General features: G+C 37.4%; 1 protein-coding gene across 2 annotated transcripts in view; it reads right to left on the bottom strand.

Annotated features, from left to right (window-relative positions):
* CDK18 (cyclin dependent kinase 18) overlaps nucleotides 1-19,365 on the bottom strand; it is a 106,082-nt gene that overhangs the window by 26,723 nt on the left and 59,994 nt on the right. For both annotated transcript variants that reach the window (XM_070745503.1, XM_070745504.1), the window contains exon 2: nucleotides 12,857-13,011. In XM_070745503.1, coding sequence (XP_070601604.1) covers nucleotides 12,857-12,980 — 124 coding nt within the window. In that variant the 5' untranslated portion in view covers nucleotides 12,981-13,011. The remainder of the gene's footprint in view (nucleotides 1-12,856; nucleotides 13,012-19,365) is intronic.

Genomic DNA, 19,365 nt, shown 5'->3' with positions numbered 1-19,365 from the left:
GGATACAATACAAAACAAAACACATAGAAACCTAAATAATATTAATAATAATAACAATAATAACAATAACAATAATAATAATAGTTGATTAATTATTTAGATACAATAAATGATGTGAACTATGACAATAAACAAACAACATAGTATATATCATTTATATTCTCTTGTGAGGGGGAAAAATAAACAGTCTTTTCTGATACCAAATTATTTTCTGGTGAAAGATGCAATCGGTATATACTGTTATTTCTTTTGGTTATCAATGTCTTTTTTTATTGTTGTTATTTTCTTAGCTGCTTTCGTACACTCCTATTTGATTAATTTAATTTCATGCAAAAATTTTTTTAACAAACACTGTATATATATCATATTTAATCTATTATATCAAAAAAAGGGGGGAAAGTATTGCTATTGTTGTATTTTAATTTGAACTTTTATTTCTTCTTTTAAACCAATCATAAAAATAATTCTATGTTTTATAGTAATCGGAGTCTTCCTTATTCTTTAATTTAATGGTTAAAGCATCAGATTCTGCACAGTCCAAATAGTTTTTCAAGTGTATGCACTGGTCCCATATCTACCTCTTCACTTGATAACTGGTTATGTGACTGAGGAAAAAAAAGTGTCTCTAAGAAATATAAGTGTCTCTTGAGAAAGTAGTTCTGAAGTGTTGTTGAGCCACAAATGGAAAATGAGATCTGAAAGAAAGGAGCCGTCCATGTGTACCTCCTTCTCAATGGTTCACAATTTGATTGCTGTTGTTAGGAGAAGGGAGGCCCAAAGGGGAGTTCAGGAAAAATCTTCACCTTTTTATTGAAAGGGCTCCATTAAATAACATTTTCAGAATTGGCAGAGGTATTTCTATGAAAAGTATGCAACTAAAAGAATTATAACTCTCCTAACAGAGCTGTACTACTTGCTTATCCCAAGCCCTTCTCCCTCCTATACTGAGTGAGGATCATCAGCAATGTTGTGATCATTTACTGAATTTTTCAGAGTATAAGACACACTTTTTTCCTCCCTAAAAGAGGCTGAAAATTCAGACTTATATTCTGAATGTAGCTTTTTTAGAAGCTTTCTCCCCCCCCCAGCCCTAACTAGGTGCTAATGATTTTTCCAGCTCTTACCTTGCAGATTCTTTCATTGTTACTCTTTGCAAAGAATGTTTTCCAAGCCCTAAGTCTTTGTAGGTTTTTAAAAATTGCTTTAACTTGCTCCAAATGTTTCCTTCCAGCCCTAACCAGGTGCTAATAGTGTTCCCAGCTCTTACCCACTTGCCAGCTTTTTCATTGTTACTCTCTGCGAAAAATGTTTTCCAACCCCTAAGTCTTTGCAGGTTTTTTTTATTGCTCTAACTTGCTCCAACTGTTTCTTTCCAGACTTAACCAGGTGCTAATGATTTTCCTAGCTCTTACTGGCTTGCAAGCACTTTCATTGTTACTCTCTCTGAACAAGTTTTTTTTAAAGCCCTAACCAGGGGATTTAAATAATATGCTGAAGTTGACCAGGCTAAGGATGCTAACCAGATGAATATCTGGTAAGCAGATTCTTTCCTCTATTTTCCTCTCCCAAAACTAAGGTGCGTCTTATATTCTGAAAAATATGGTAGCTTGTATTTCAGGGTCTACAAAAGCATTTCTGAGAGATAATTATCCAGGTTTGAAGAACTAAGGACTTCCTGGTTTCTAGCTTGGATTTACTTCCTTTTAGTTTAAACCAAGGCTCTCAAAATTTGGCAAGTGTAAGATTTGTGGACTCCAACACCCAGAATGCCCCAGCCAGCATGTCCAATCAGAGCACCGTCCCAACTTGAGATGCCTTCCAGCTCCAGCCTCCCAGATGCAGGGCAAGATGTCTTTGAACCTCTGAAAAAGGAATGTTATTATGACTATCTCTCTCCCATGCTCTACAAGAATGGTGGAAGGTCTTAAGCATAAAACGTATCAGGAAAGACTTAATGAACTCAATCTGTATAGTCTGGAGGACAGAAGGAAAAGGGGGGGACATGATCAAAACATTTAAATATGTTAAAGGGTTAAATAAGGTCCAGGAGGGAAGTGTTTTTAATAAGAAAGTGAACACAAGAACAAGGGGACACAATCTGAAGTTAGTTGGGGAAAAGATCAAAAGCAACATGAGAAAATATTATTTTACTGAAAGAGCAGTAGATCCTTGGAACAAACTTCCAGCAGACGTGGTTGATAAATCCACAGTAACTGAATTTAAACAATTTAAATATATCCATCCTAAGATAAAATACAGAAAATAGTATAAGGGCAGACTAGATGGATCATGAGGTCTTTTTCGGCCGTCAGTCTTCTATGTTTCTATTACCAATGGTTCTCAACCTGGGAGTCAGGACCCCTTTGGGGATCAAATGACCATTTCACAGGAGTCGCCCAAGACCCAAATTTCCCATGGTGTTAGGAACTAAAGTTTCTATTCTGGCACCTTGGAGCATATTTTTACAATCTGACCAATCAGGTGTTTACAGTGGGGGTGTCTCTCTGACTTTCTTGCCAATCAGCTTAACGCTCTCTTGGGAGAATTGGCCCTGGTTGGGGATCACCGCAGCATGGTTGTGTTATGGTTGGGGGTCACGACAACATGAGGAACTGTATTAAGGGGTCACGGCATTCGAAAGGTTGAGAACCACTGCTCTACACAATCCTCCCTCCCAATTTCCCACAGCAGATCTAAAAGCCCATACAAAAGATGCCTTCCAGGCTTTATAGGCCACCACCCTCTGGTTGGAAAAGCATATCCTGAAATGAGAGTAGCAGAGTGTTTAATAATCCAGTATACTAACTACCTCTCCCTCCCCCAGGGGGATCTTTTGGCGTTTCTGGGAACTTATCATGAAATAGTTTCACTAGCCTGTCTGTCTTAACATTCCAGTACTTAATCCACTATTATTGCCTACTATTATTCAAAGTTATGCTGTTCAGTAGATAGTAGTAGTAGGTAAAACTATTAACATGGATAGATGGGGATTTCTGGAAGTTGAATTCTGGAAGTTGAATTCTACTACAGTGGTACCTCTAATTAAGAACGCCTCTACTTACTAACTTTTCTAGATAAGAACCAGGTGTTCAAGATTTTTTTTGCCTCTTCTCAACAGCCATTTTCCACTTATAAACCCAAGCGTCCAAAACTGTAATCGGAAAAGGGGCCCGTGGGGCCTCTCTAGGAATCTCCTGGGAGGAAACAGGGCCTCCACCCTCCCTGTAGTTTCCCCAATTGCACGCATTATTTGCTTTTACATTGATTCCTATGGGAAAAATTTCTTCTTCTTACAAACTTTTCTACTTAAGAACCTGGTCATGGAATGAATTAAGTGTGTAAGTAGAGGTGCCACTGTACTATTAAAGTTGCCAGGTTTGGACATGCCTGATTGAAAGTATTGATTCTGGTTCAGCTCTCTTACACAATACAGAATATAACCACCCCCTATTCAATATGAAAAGCTTTCAAATATTAAAAGACTACAATCATATCTCCCATCAGCAATCTCTTCTATACATTAAACATATTCTGATCTTTTAACTTTTCCTTGTGTATGTTGATTTCTAGATCCCTTATTATCTTGATGTAAAACTATTCAACACAGCTGGCAATATTACTACCCTTCAAAAAGACCTTGACTATGTATCAGAATGATCAAACAAGTGACAACTTCAAATCTCAATCAACAAGTGCTCAGCCTTACACATTGGCAAAAATAATCAGAACACAAAATACAAACTAAATGATCACAACCTTGCTGATGATCCTCACTCAGTAAAGGACCTTGGAGTATTCATCTCTAATGATATAAGTGACAGAGCCCACTGCAACAGTATTGCTAAGAAGACATTAAGAGTGGTTAACCTAATCCTGCATAGCTTTTCTCTGGTAATATTATACTTCTAACTAGAGCATACAAAACATTTGATAGACCAATTCTCAAATCCACACTACACATCAGACATTAATACAATTGAGAGTGTCCAGGGATATTTCATGAAGTGAGCACTACACTCCTCCATTTGAAATAGAATACTTTATGCCACCAGACTTGAACTTTTGGGCCTAGAAAATTTAGAACTATGCCACCTTCAATCTGACCTAAGTGTAGCACATAAAATTATATGCTACAATGTCCTATCTGTCAACGACTACTTCAGCTTCAACCGCAACAATACACGATCTCACAATAGATACAAACTTAATGTAAACCAGATAATGCTCCAAACTTGATTGCAAAATTTTTTGACTTCAGCAACAGAATGGACAATGCCTGGAATACATTACCTGACTCTGTAGTTTCTTCCCCAAACCCCTGAAATTCTAACCTTAAACTTTCTACCGTTGACTTCACCCCATTATTCCTAAGAGGTATGTAAGACACGTGCATAAGTACAATAGCGTGCCTATTGTCCCTGTCCTAAAATCCCCATGTATTTCATAAAATATCATGTACTCAAAACCATGCTTGTACTTTTATATATTCACTTTAATGTATATACTTTGTTTGTATTCATATATATGTTGGAATAATTAATTAATTAATAGAATGTGGAGATAAAGTTCAAAATTATATTCTTTATTCACCCTTCACTTCTTCCACTCCTCCTTCATGAAGGAGGAAAAGATGAAATAAGTGCACAAAATGTAGATTATGGCACAGTACTAGAAACCATTCTGAGAAACCACTGAAGCTTGGCCTATTAATTCTTCTTAGCTACAAATGAGTTGACTTTCCAAGTCATAGAAACATAGAAGACTGACGGCAGAAAAAGACCTCATGGTCCATTTAGTCTGCCCTTATACTATTTCCTGTATTTTTATCTTAGGATGGATATATGTTTATCCCATGCATGTTTAAATTAAGTTACTGTGGATTTACCAACCACGTCTGCTGGAAGTTTGTTCCAAGGATCTACTACTCTACTAGATCTACTAGTCTTCTTGGAATGTTCTTCTTTGTCTGAAATGACATGGGGAAGTGATGGTGAACCTATGACATGAGTGCCACAGGTGGCAGGCGGAACCATATCTGCTGGCACACGAGCCGTTGCCCTAGCTCAGCTCCAATGTGCATGTGTGTGCCAGCCAGCTGATTTTTGGCTTGCACAGAGGGAGTTTTTGGCTTCCAGAGAGCCTCTGTGTGTGTGTGTGTGAGGAGGGCATTTTTACCCTCTCCCCAGCTTCAGGAAAGTCTTTGGAGCCTGGTGAGGGCAAAACACAAGCCTTTTCCAGAAGTTGGAAAAGAAGCCATTTCTGGCCTCCAGAGGGCCTCCATGGGGTGTGGGAAGCTGTTTTCGCCCACCCCAGGCATTGAATTATGGGTGTGGGCACTCATGCATGCACGATAGCATGCACACATGCTTTGTCGGCACCTGAGAAAATAAAGGTTCGCCATCACTGATATAGGGCTTCCTGGGGGTTGGACTAGAAGACCTCCAAGGTCCTTTCCAACTCTATCATTCTATTATATTGTTAATTATAGTTTTTAATGTGATGAATGCATCCAACCATACTTTTACATTTTCCCTCTTATCTAATGGCTCTGTTTAATTTTCCATTGCTATATTGTTTTAGTAAAGTAAACTGCTGTGACATCCATTTTTCTCTGAAAACATTATGAAAAGAAAACTGCAGTTATATTGATTTCTTTGAAGGGTATCAACTTAGTTGTTTTATTATTGGATTGTTACATGTTGTTTTTATGATTGTTGTTAGCCACCCCGAGTCTACGGAGAGGGGCGGCATACAAATCCAATAAATTATTATTACGATTATTATTATTATAAAATTCATTTATTTATTAGCCTTGTTAGCCTAGAAGTTACCTAAACGGGTAGCAGAACAATGCTGTCTATCTATTGACGATACAATATTAGTTTAAGAGGTGCATCATAAAGTCAATAACTTAAATAAGAGGAGGGAAGAACTGCTGGATCAAAAAAACACATTTGAACACAGCTCCAAATAAAATTTCTCTCTCTCTGTTTCTCCCTCCCAATTCCTACAGTTGCCTCTGGCTCTGCTTGCTTTATCACAGAAATGTAAGGCATAGTATGAAAAGGCCAAATATCAGCATGTGGATTTCTGAGCAAACAAAAATACATGTTTAATTTGTCTAAAACATGCCCCCCTCCTAGGCTTGGCTTGCGGCTTACAATTCCACCAGCTGAGAATTACCTCCCATGGCAAGTATGACTTTCAATCTACTTGGAGAGTTGTCCAAATTCTGATAAATCTGCAACGATAGCACAACTTAAAACAACAGTTTGCCTTTATTAACTCATCTCTCGGGACTAAAAATCTCCAAACTAACTTAAAAGTAACTTGTAGTTCTCAAATATTGGTTTGCTCCATTTGTTTGAAGAAGCCAACCCATTCCTGAAATGTTCAATGTAAGAACAACATATAGAAAATATATAATCTGCAATTATTATTATTATTATTATTATTATTATTATTATTATTATTATTATTATCAGTATTATTATTATTATTATTATTAATTAAATTTGTATGCCGCTCCTCTCCGTAGACTCCATAGAATGGCAAATTTGGGGAGGCTATTTCAGCCATAACCTAAACTGATAAGTTTCTAGATTCCATGAATGTATGAGGGGCAGGCAGAGCAGTGAAAATGTTTAATGCCAGCATCAGCTTCTATTAGTATGCAAAAACAAAGGGAAAAATTCCTGTTGATCTAGGTTTCCTAAATTTATTTATTTATTTAATTGGATTTGTATGCCGCCCCTCTCCGAGGACTCAGGGCTGCTCACAGCAAACACAAAAAAACCCAGAACAATAATATGAGTATATGTCTTAGGAATGTATTGTAACAGACACAGAACAAAATCTGAAGACACATGTACACATAAAAAGAGGACTGCAGTTATACTGATTTCTTTGAAGGATATCAACTTATAAAAGTTGTATGGTCATCATTGACCATGTATGGTCAAAACCTAAAAGGCAATTGATCTGGAAGATTTCTCATTAAATATCAGAATGTAGATGTCAAAGTTAAAAAAAATCAAATTAAGAGATTAATAGCTGACAAAAAACAATATGAAAATAAAACAGTAATAGTAGAGTTGTACACTAGCTATCTTATAAAGTGGTACAGGCAGGCCTTCTTTAATGTCTGCAATTTTTTCTCTCTCTTTGCTCTTCTCTTTTTCTTAAAAAAAATATTTTTCTTACTTTGTGTTAGTATTTTATCTTTGCATCTGGAAACTTGAATGAAATTATTTTAAAGAGAGAGAGAGAGAGAGAGAGAAAGAAAGAAAGAGAAAGTGAGGTATCACATGACTGCAATTTACAGTGTCACCACCAGCCTCTCCATTGACTATTTGACCAGAACCTGGCAATGAAGCTTGCAAAAGGCTATCATGTGACCAGGGGACTCAGTGAATGTCATAAATGCAGGCCAGTTGCAAGCTGCCAAATGGTAATCATGTGACCGTAGGGGAATTGCAACAGTCACAAATTTGAAAGTCAGTTGTAAACCCTTTTTTAAAGTCCCACTTTAAACAGTGGGTGAATGAGGCAGTTGAGAATAGAATTTGAATAGACGGGAATAAGAGAAACAAGATTATCTTCTGTTAAAAGGCATAGATGATGTAACAAACTTGGGAGGTGTTTACATCTTAACCATTTTGGCCAAAGGATTAAGTGGACTTGAAGGCAGCCGTTGGGAGAACATTGAAAGAACATTGCAGAGACCTGTTCAATTCTGTTTCACTTTTAATGTGAACCACAGAAAGCCTATGACTCAACATATAACGAGGGCGCATAAGGTAACAAAGTAAATTAAAAGGGAAATCCCATGCATTCCTCTACCTTTGATGAGCCTCCCTTTTTTATCAATATATTTAAAAACTGCCTCTGCAAAAAGCAAGCTTTGATCTCCTGGGGAACAAGGCCAGAGCCTCCTTGCGTTGTTTGAATCAGAAGTCTTAATTATTTGGTTAAGTATTAACATTTCTCCTCAATTCTAAAGATCAAGCCCCACAAAAATATCCTTTAAATATGGCCCATTCAATTTTCTACCCATTTCTGCTTGTACTCCGAAAAGTGGACCCTGAATTTGTAGGAATATGCTAGGAAGAAGAAGACTACTTGTTCTCCAATAACTTTACCAATGAGAAAATTTGAATGACGCTCTGGGAACGTGCTGAAGTTCAAAAATTTTGGAAGGAAGTACAGAATGAAATAAATAATATGCTAAACATTAATTGGATAATTACAAAAGAATTAGCAATACTAGTTAAATATGGGGAATTACGAGAATTTAAAGAAATCAAAACAGCAGCTTTGGAAAGCGCTCAAGCAGTAGTGGTCTTAGGGTGGAAAGATAGCAATAAATGGACAATCCAGAATTGGTACTGGTACATGGTGGACCACATCCACTTTGAAATTATGGAAATAAGATTAAATAACTATGATGAAAATAAATTGGAGAAGCTGATGGCACGATGGAATAAGATGAAAAATTATATCTTAAGTAGAATTTATGACAACAATGTGAAAAATAAATTCCAATCACTTTTTGTATGTAAAGAAATGTAAACCGGAGCTAAGGAAGAAATTGAAACTTATTGTAAATAATATAACCCCCTAAATGGTGGTGGGGTTTTTATTGGTGTTGGGCACGTTTTCTTTTAAGTATTTTTTGTTTGTTGTTAATTTAGTAAATAAACCAACTAAAAAAATATCAAAAAAAAGAGAGAAAATTTGAATGACTTTTATGGCTCATTTGTAGAGAAGAGTGGGGGCCGGGACACAAAGAGAGGCCTAAACATTCTTCACAACTTGTCCAAGTTAATTCTGAGATTTTACAGAGAGGAGAATGATCTCAACATAGCTACTGCTGCTACAGTTGTCAAGCTTTGTTTTATGGATCTCAAAGTTCTCTAACTGAATGTGAATCACAAGGAGCCAGATGACAAGTGGCTTTTCCATATGGGATTAAGACAGCAGAAGGTCCATTCAGAGGAAGAATTGAAGGCATCACTTTCATAAATGGTTGGCAATTCTGAAAAAAACACACACATACACAACCCACATCACCAGCTTTACACCAGCAGGCTGTGCCAAATCTAAGGTGACACTGCCTGGAACACCTTGTGCCCAGTCAGAAAATTATTTGATTTTTCTTTTATATGTTCTAGGCTTTTCCGGTGCACTTTATCTTAGTCAAATGAGATTATCTGAAAGAGTAGAATAAAGCAAAGCAAAAAGTTTAGATTTGATATGATTTTTCAGACTGATAATAACATTGGTTAGAGTCTAGTTATAAATAGAAGTAATTAATTGATAAAATGTATCCGGTCCTCACTTTGCTACCGCAATCAGAAAAAAAAGTAAATGTAACTGTTTAACTGATTTAAACATACTGTATATATGCCATTCTTCAAGGGGGAATTACAAAAAATAAAACCTAGAATAAAAATAATATAAAATTAAAAGCACCATGTCATGCAATTACTGACTGGCAGAGAAGCAATTGGGTATTACATTGTTTGGTATAGAGTCTGAAGAAATTATTCTGTAACATTGCATTATTATAGAAGCTTAGTGATAATTATTTTTACAAAATTCCTTCTTTTTAGTTTATTAATAGGTGCTGCTAGCACAAAAGTGAATAACAGTAAGATTTAAGGCAATTTTCTCCTGCGGATACCAGAAGAACACAGCTAAGAAAACAAACAAATGAATTATTGAATAATTAAACAGAGTTCTTACTTAACACACTGACTGGGCAAAAATGATAATACTTTGGAGATATTAAATGAAAGCTTAATTTTCTGGAGAAGTCTATCATGCTGGGAAATATGGAAAGAAAGAGAAGAACAATGAACAGCAAGGTAAATAGCCTCAATTATAGTTGCAAGGAAGATCTGAAATAGTAATGTTGGGGAGAGATCCTCCTGGAGAAAATCTAGGTCAGTGGTCCCCAAACTACGGCCCGCGGGCCACATGTGGCCCACTGAGGCCATTTATCCAGCCCACCAGTGAGTGACAAGAGCACAGGGAAAAGAGAGAGAGAAAGAAAGAAAAGGGAAAGAGAGGGAGGGAAGGAGAAGTGGAGAGGAATGAAGGAGGGAAGGAAGGAAGGAAGGAAAGAAGGAGAAATGGAGGGAACAAGGAAGAAAGGAAGGAAGGAAGAATGAAATGGAGGGACAGAGGAAGGAAAGACTGTTTTGGGGGGGGGGGTAATTTTTTTTTAAAAATTCTCTCAACATACATTCAAACAACACAGTGTACCATCTAATTTTCCATGAATAAAATGTGGTATTTTGTTAGTAACTAATATCAATCATCAAAAAAGTTGCAAAAGGTTTTTTTTCTAATTTTGTCATCCAGTTACATTCATTTTCTTTTAATTAAATTCCATCCTTAATGTTCCTTCAAAAAGTGCAACACCAATTATGTTTCTAACTTATTAACCATTATGCCAAAGTGCTTCCTTCTTTCTTTATACATTTTTCATAAGCCAAGAAAACCTTGTATAGCCAATCAGATGTTAACAAAAGAAAATTAAAAACAAAACATAAACATATATGAATTTCAGATCTTCTCCCCCCTCTAAATAGTACGTTCCCATTTTGTTTTTTACTTTAAAACAAGGTATGTGCAGTGTGCATAGGGATTTGTTCATAGTTTTTTTTAATCATCCGGCCCTCCAACAGTCCGAGGGACAGTGAACTGGCCCCCTGTGTAAAAAGTTTGGGGACCCCTGATCTAGGTAGATGGACGTTACAGTTGATGCCAAATTGAGGGCACATAATCAACAAATCAACCAACCATCCATCCATCCATCCATCCATCCAACCAACCAAACCTTAATGGGAAGATAGATTTCAATGGAAAAATGAATTTAAAAATTCATAAAACTGAAATGTCTAAGTATAACCAAGTATATATTCAATTCAATTTATTAGATTTGTATGCTGCCCCTCTCCAAAGACTTGGGGCGGCTCACAACAATAATAATAACAACAACAACAGTGTTACAATGTAAACAAATCTAATATTAAAAAGCATCTAAAAAACCCATCATTTAAGAACCATGCAACACATGCATACCATACATAAAACTATAAAAGCCTGGGGGAGATGTCTCAATTCCCCCATATATATTCAATTAATAAATCTTTAACACAAAACTTGAAAAAGAACAAGATTACCCTCTTAGCAACAGATGTAGATTAGATTAGATTAGATTAGATTTATTGGATTTATATGCCACCCCTCTCCGCAAACTCGGGGCGGCTCACAACAATAATAAAAAACAGTACATAATAACAAATCCAATGCCCACCAATCTAATTACAATTTAAAATTAATAAATTCATAAAACAGTCCCAATATATATAAAAAACAGGCACACAGTCAATCAATAAAATGGCAAAACAACATGGGCAAGGGGGAGATGTTTTAGTTCCCCCATGCCTGATGACAGAGGTGGGTCTTAAGGAGTTTACGAAAGGCAGGGAGGGTGGGGGCAATCCTAATCTCAGGGGGGAGCTGGTTCCAGAGGGTCGGATACATGTATTATGTATAAACCACAAAACTTGTCATATTTTATCTTGGCTGCAGTTTGCTTTTTCCAATATTACAATAGTAAGTAGACACTGAATAGCTTTGAACAATGCATTTCTTCTACTCTCATATTCAAATATGACTAATGAATATATACAAATAAATTTATATAAACAAAATGGGAGAGAATCTTAGCTATACCTTGAACTTTATCTTACATTTGAAGTGCCTACCAGGCACATCCACCAGAGGCTCAATGAATCTTCTCATATGAAAGGAAACTTGGAGAGATTATTCCATTACCCTCCCTTTAAAAAAACCCAACAACTCTTGATCTTTAACTTTCTGCTTTAACTTTATTACTTTTTAAATTAGTTATATGGTATTTTGTGAACTGTCTTGTAGGGCCACAAGATGACACAGATAATAAGCAATCAAGCCATACTATCCTGGTTAACTACCTTAGAATAAGGAGGTGTGCACAAAACAGGAAATGTGCCCTGTTTCCAAACTGGAACAAGCAGTTTTATTTGAAATAATTGGTCATTTGAAACAACCTAAATGTTTGGTTCCAACTCAAAGCAAAACTCTCAGAGATGTGTTGTTGAGCTGGGATAACTTCAAGGTTGTTTCTTATGGCTAGTGATGGGCAAACCCAATGGTGTTTAGGTTCAGCAAGTTTGGATGAACTTTACGCAAAATTCGGTCGAACCCGAACCAAACTCGAACTCGAACACAAATGGGGAATCCCTCCCATGAAGAGATTCCGGGGGCGGAGCTTTGATGTCACCAGCAGGTTGCTAAGGACGCCAAGGTGATCACTTCCTGGATTCCATGGAATCTAGGAAGTGATCACCTTGGCGTCCTTAGCAACCTGCCGGTGACGTCAAAGCTCCGAACGCCGAACATGATCCCGAACTTTGCCCGAAGTTTGATAAAAATTTGTGTTCGTGTTCGGCATACCGAACACCGCAAAATTCGTTACAGACCCGAATTGTGCGGGTTCGGTTTGCCCATCACTACTTATGGCTAAAACATTCAACTTGAAATTACCTGAGAACACAATGCTTTCTTTCCAGCACTGAAGCAACATTTTCTGAACAGTCAAAATGGCTATTTCAACCTCAAGATGTTTAGAATTTGAAACATCTTGCATTTCATAGATTGTTAACAATAAAGCCCTGCTTCCATGAGATGGATCTCTGTAATCTGAGGATTTCAGGTGTTTAGTTTTTTAAATGGCTTTAGACACCCTAGATTATCCACTTAACATTTCAATGTTGTTGTCCTCCCCTCCTCAACCGGTTACCTTCATTTTTCCTGTTGTTGAGCTGATTGAACTGCTCTGTAAATTCTGCCAGGGATTCCTCAATAATCTCTGTTCTGGGAACTGAAAGGGAAAAGCGGCGCTTGAACACTTTCATCTTGTTCATTTTATTCTGCACAGCAAGTCAACAGCAGGATCTAATAGGAAAGAAAAGCAAAATGAAGGCTCTCAGTTTATTCACGGAATTGCAATCAGAGCTATAGTAAGTGAAATTCTGATTTCCACTGAAATCGCACTTACAGCAAATGGGATAATTCCCTCTTGCATTTCAATCAGCAGGGATTCACACATGAAAAGATGGATTCAGTTTACTGTGTCGAAACAGACCTAATGGTAGTGTCAGGGTTCCAAGAAACAGATCCAATGCAATCAAAACTCTGAGGCCAAGGTGCTAATAAAATCCAAATTAGGCATGTCATATTATTCCTGAGGTTTTCCCCACCCAGATTAAAAATCAAAGTTCTTTCTCGCAGTCCACAAGTCCATCAGATGGTTCAACCAGGTCATAGCGCCAACTCCAAGTTTCAGTCCATGCCTCCCCAGTACCTGGTGAGAATGTCACCATTCCAGGTGATGTATTTCTTCACATGAGAAATAATTTTATTTTGGCTAAAGGTTCCCAGCTATCTCTAATCCCCCCTTCCATTCCCACAGCTCCATCCAGCTTTGCTATGGCAGCCCTGAAGATGCTCCAAAATGGCTTCAGGGTTGATCGGTAGCATATACCCAGAACTTGGTTTGACCATTGAAGAAAGATGAGCTTATGCTTTGCATCAGCATTTGCTAAGAGTTTTTTTTTAATATGGACTATCCATTACTTCTTATAATGTGGGACAAAAAGTACCATTAGAATGCATTTAAAAAAAAAATATAGCAATTATTTTTCACTAAATATAAATACATTGATAAGTCTTAATGGCATCTGTTGGTGTAGTTCATCAATGCCTGGATTAATATATAAGTCATTTTTGATATTTGGTAGAGGCTATTTTAAGTGTGAAAAGCCACTTTTAAAGAGGTACGCCAAAGCTACATGTAGTAGGACTTTCTATGCATTTTTATTTAAAACTTGTACTCTTTTTGACCTTTCATTTATTTATTTACTTAGAAGATGTACATAGCTGCCCAACTCATATAATCATGACTCTGGGCAGCATACATGAAATAAAGTCCCCCTTCCCCAAATATTGCAAATAAAAACTATAACACAAAAGCCAGCATAACCACATAGAGATGGGGATCACCAATCATACATTCCATTTCTCAGATGTTGAGCTCAGCTATTATCCTAGGCCAATACCCTGGGAAAAGTCAATTTTGTAAAGCTTTCCCGAAGGCTAACAGGGTCAGAGCTATCTAAATTTCAGGGGGGAAACTGTTTGAAAGGGCAAGCACTACATCAGAAAAAGTTTGTCTCCCAGGTCCCATCAGAGAACATTGCTGCAAGATTGAACCTGGAATATGCCCATCCTGTGAGACCATGTGGAATGAGCAGAAATAGTCAAGGCCATAATGGGCCATAATAACCTACATCTTTAACTATATCTGAAAGCATATTGGGAGCCAGTACATTTAAATACTTCCAGTAATTCCTTGCCCATCCACAATTCAGAAGGGTGACTTCGAACTCGAATAAATAATTTCTATTCTTTCTTTCTTTCTTTCTCTTTCCTTCCTTCCTTCCTTCCTTCCTTCCTTCCTAATAGCCCCTCTTTATTCAGGAATAATTACTTGTCGGATAGAAGTACTGAATGGATTAAAATTCATAAATAAACTTTTCTTGAATCCTGGTTTACAGGAAACTATTTTGCAAATTGGATTGGCAACATTTTTAAACATTAATGATAATTAGTTTAAATGAGAAATATTTTACTATACTATTACGGTTTGTATATAAATTCTGACAAGACAATGAACATATCAAAATTGTATTTTTCGGTATCTTAAAGAAAAGGGGGGGAGATAGGTTTACAAAGTATATTCCAGCTTTTCAGGAAAGACTAAGTGCTCCACCTGCTTTATATCATGAAAAAGAAATGTTAGTATTGAATGTTGTGTCCTTCCTCTGTCTCTGCTTGGTTTTTCAAAGTCCATCTTACCAATTTTTCATTCAACTCAAAGTTAACAAGGTTATTAGCAAATCCCCTGGAAAAAACTCTCCCACACAGAAGAATAAAGACACTATATTCAGGGTTTGGATTTTATTCTGCCTCATTCTGATTCATCTAACCCAATTCTTCATATCTAGATATCTTCAAGTTGCCAAGGTTGGGAAACACTGGTCTACAGGCCATCATAATTACAAATGTTGGTCTGCTGAAATAGTGTACTAAAGTGCTTATATTTTTGAATAACAATAATATACCAATGTTTTCTTGTGGTTTCTTTTACAAGCTGAATTATGTCAGGGGGGAAAACCATATAGATGAATAGGACTTCAATTAAATTTATGATGGCTGGGTAAGTGAATGTTTGAGTTGTGTCACAAATGTATAATAAAAGGCTGTGTCACAGAATAGGTAGCCATGGGAACTAAAAAGAGGAAGGTGACAGATGACAATTGAGGTGGTGTACCCTTCACCTGATCTGGAATGCAAGCAAAGTTAGACTGTTGGCTGCACATTAAGAGGAAAAAATTCTCAACTGCAGACACATTTAATTTCATATTAAATTTCCAAGGCATAGGGGACCTAGTTAAAGGGAAAGAGCCAAAAGGTTTGATTTTTTTCAAGGCATTAAACCAAGACCATGCTAACAAGCACTCGGCTAGAAAATACATTCTAAGTTAGAAAATATATGACGAAGTCCAACAGATGCCATCATGTTTAATTAGCAGAATCAAGAAAGCTATAAAAAGCAAAGATTCATTTCAAATGTGGAACTCTTATTGTCAAGAGAACAAATTCTGGCAATAGTAAGGTAAAGTAATAATATAACAAACAACAAAAACTAATAAAACTGAGCAATGCACTTCTAAAACTATAAACACAAAACACAACATGGCTATAAATACATTAAATTAGGAAGACAGCCAGTGATTTACCCTATGAAACTGGCAAAAATTGTAAGAGCCAGAAAAGAAAGTCGCTTTTTTTTTTAATAATACATAATACTCTTAGGGAATTTGCTGCAAAGCAACTTCAATGGATTTAAAAGGAAGAAGAAAATATATCTATGAAATAAAACCATTTAAATGTAAGGCTTTAGGAATGTTACCAGTTTATAATTCATATGCTGCTGAATACTTTGGACAGCAGTGGCAGTGTAGAAGAGAAAAAAAATATCTTCAAATGGTCCTTGCAGTTTTTCCAACTATTTTGAAAAACAGGATGCTGGAACTTTGATCAAATCTGGGAGGATTCTTATTATATTCTAACTTTTATGTAACCTGCATCTAAGTTTATTTTAATAGACTTTAAAATGACAAATGCTTTAAAACTGCTTAGTGCACTTGATGGAAATGGCAAATAGATTAACACTAGAACAACAGCACAACTAAGAAGAGAAAAAGATCAAGGATCTGTTGGGATAATGTGTTATGAAACTAAGAGTATGCAGACCAGGCTGTGCAAGATTTTTGGACTATGGGCACAATTACAGTTCAGAGACCTTGTGAGCAATTCATTCACCAAAGGATTCCTATGGGAGATCAGCCTTCAGATAACAACTTCCATGATAGGCTTGGTCAGCCAACACCCGCTTAGCTCTTGACACTCCCAGGTGCATTCAAGGGCATGAATAGCTGATGTTGGGAGCTTCTTCATGGTAGCCTGGGTTCCATTCATTCATTCATTCATTCATTCATTCATTCATTCATTCATTCATTCATTCATTTATTTGATTTGTATGCCGCCCCTCTCCGTAGACTCGGGGGTGGCTCACAACAGCAATAAAACAATATAAAACAAATCAAACAATTTAAAAGTCACTAAAAAACCCCTTATTAAAAAGCAAAAACATACACACAAACATAAACATGCATAAACTGTATAGGCCGGGGGAGATGTCTCAATTTCCCCATGCCTGATGACAGAGGTGGGTTTTAAGGAGTTTACGAAAGGCAAGGAGGGTGGGGGCAATTCTAATCTCTGGGGGGAGTTGATTCCAGAGGGTCGGGGCCATCACAAAGAAGGCTCTTCCCCTGGGTCCCACCAAACAACATTGTTTAGTCGACAGGAACTGGAGAAGGCCAACTCTGTGGGACCTAACCAGTCTCTGGGATTCGTGCGGCAGAAGGCGGCCCCAGAGATAATTTGATTATTTTAAGAAGCACAAGAGTTTTAAAATAAGTGATAAAAAAATTAAGTCTATTGACAACTATTGGGGATGGGATGGGGCTTATTGCCTATTTTAACCATTCACTGTTGAATCTTTTGGGACAGGAGTAGGCAAAGTTGGTTCTTCTATGACTTGTGGACTTCAACTCCCAGAATTCCTCAGCCAGTCATGCCAGCTCAGGCATTCTGGAATTTCAAATCCACATATCGTAGAAGAGCCAACTTTGCCTATCCCTGTTGTAGGACATTTTATAAAAACTTACAATTAGCTTTCTCTAGCCTGATGGCATGAAAGCTTGGGTATCAAGTAATATGATAGTTTACTGTTCTGGTGCACAGATACTGTACTTAATCCAAACCACACTTGCTTTACCTGGGAATGATAGCTTTATTTGGTAACCTTCCTTTAACTCTGGCATGTGTGGTGGACAAGATTCCCAGAACTTTGCTTGTAAGTGAAGAATTACAATACTGAAAAAAGTAAAGAACAAATAATGCCCTAAAGGGAATGCTGATAAATAACTCTTAGTAATAGATCCCAGGTAGATGAGATTTTATGCTCATAGATGTATAAACATGGTGTAGTTGAGCTTGTCTACAAAACATTTCAGATAGAGTACAGATAATGATTACTAATGACAAGTAAGGATTATATCACCTATATCAGTGATGGCAAACCTATTGCATGGGTGCCACAGGTGGCACGTGGAGCCATATCTACTGGCACGTGAGCTGTTGCTCCAACGTACATGTGTGTGCTGGCCAGCTGATTTTTGGCTTGCACAGAGGCTCCGCGAGGGCGTTTTTGGCTTCCAGAGAGCCTCTGGGGGAATGGGGGAGGGCGTTTTTCCCTCCGCAGCTCCAGGGAAGCCTTTGGAGCCTGGGGAGGGCGAAACAGGAGCCTACTGGGCCCATCAGAAGTTGGGAAACATTTCCGGCCTCCACAGGACCTCCAGAGGTCAGGGGAAACTGTTTTTGCCCTCCCCATGCATTGAATTATGGGTGTAGGCACTCACACATGCACAATAGTGTGCATGCGTGCTCTTTCGGCACTCAAGGAAAAAAGGTTCATCATCACTGACTTATATCTTAAAGATGAAGGTTCTCTTCACCATATGGAGTCTGGAACTCATTACCGGACTCCATAGTGTCATCCCCAAACCCCCAACAATTTACCCTTAGATTATCTATGGTTGACCTATCCAGATTCCTAAGTGGTCAGTAAGGGGTGAGTACAAGTACACTAGAGTGCCTTCCGTCCCCTGTCCTATTGCTCTCCTATATCTCCTATACCTTTCTTCTATTCCTATATCTCTTCTTCTATTCTTTCATTGATATGTTCTATTACTATATCTGCTTTTCTATTCTTTCTTAGATGTATTTTACTATGAGTATCTCCTCTATAACCTTCATCATGTATTTTACTATGTGTGTATATATATATACCCACTAAAACCCTCATTGTCTATTGGACAAAATAAATTTAAAAAATATCTTTTCTGCCGTGGGTCCTGCCCTCTGGAACATCATTTCCCCTGAGATAAGGTTAGTCTTATCCCTGCCATCCTTCTGGAAAGCCCTTAACATGAATAAATTTGGGATATCTTCTTTGTGCAAGTCCCAAAGCATGTCATTTAGATTTAAACACAGACAAGTGAATTTTCGATTTCCTGATTGGCTTGCAACTGGGGGCCCTCTCTGCTCTCCATTTGAAAAGGCTAGGAGTTATGGTACATCTATTTTGGTAGCACTCTTGGGATGGGCAGCAGGCAGGAAAAGGCTTGATAATTAACAGATTTTACACCAAATGTATTTTCAATATAAGAGGTAGACCTAATATCTCCTGTGCTTACTTCCTGCAGTCTTTCATGCCACAGGGAACTGGTCTGAATCCAGTATCTTAATAAGATTTCTACTGACTGTGCAAAATCTCATTCTTCCTCAAGAGCCTGGGTGACCAGGATAATTGGAGAGTAATGCACATGCTGTTAGAGACTTGGATCATCCCTATTTCCCTGCAAGTCCTCGATTTTCTAAACGAATATACTAAATATACTAAACCAGCTTTCAGTATTAGGAACTATTTCTTTACTCCGACTCCTATCATCCCCAAAAGTTAAATCTGACATATTACAAGCAATCCATGTTATCATATTTTGTTGCACTGATGTTGCACTTTTGCTTCTATGACTGTAACACATGCAGCCTTTGATT

Source organism: Erythrolamprus reginae, chromosome 3, assembly GCF_031021105.1.
Source record: "Erythrolamprus reginae isolate rEryReg1 chromosome 3, rEryReg1.hap1, whole genome shotgun sequence".
Taxonomy (NCBI): Eukaryota; Metazoa; Chordata; class Lepidosauria; order Squamata; family Dipsadidae; genus Erythrolamprus; species Erythrolamprus reginae.
The sequence above is the reverse complement of the archived record's forward strand: the minus strand, read 5'-3'. Positions and strand labels throughout refer to the sequence as shown.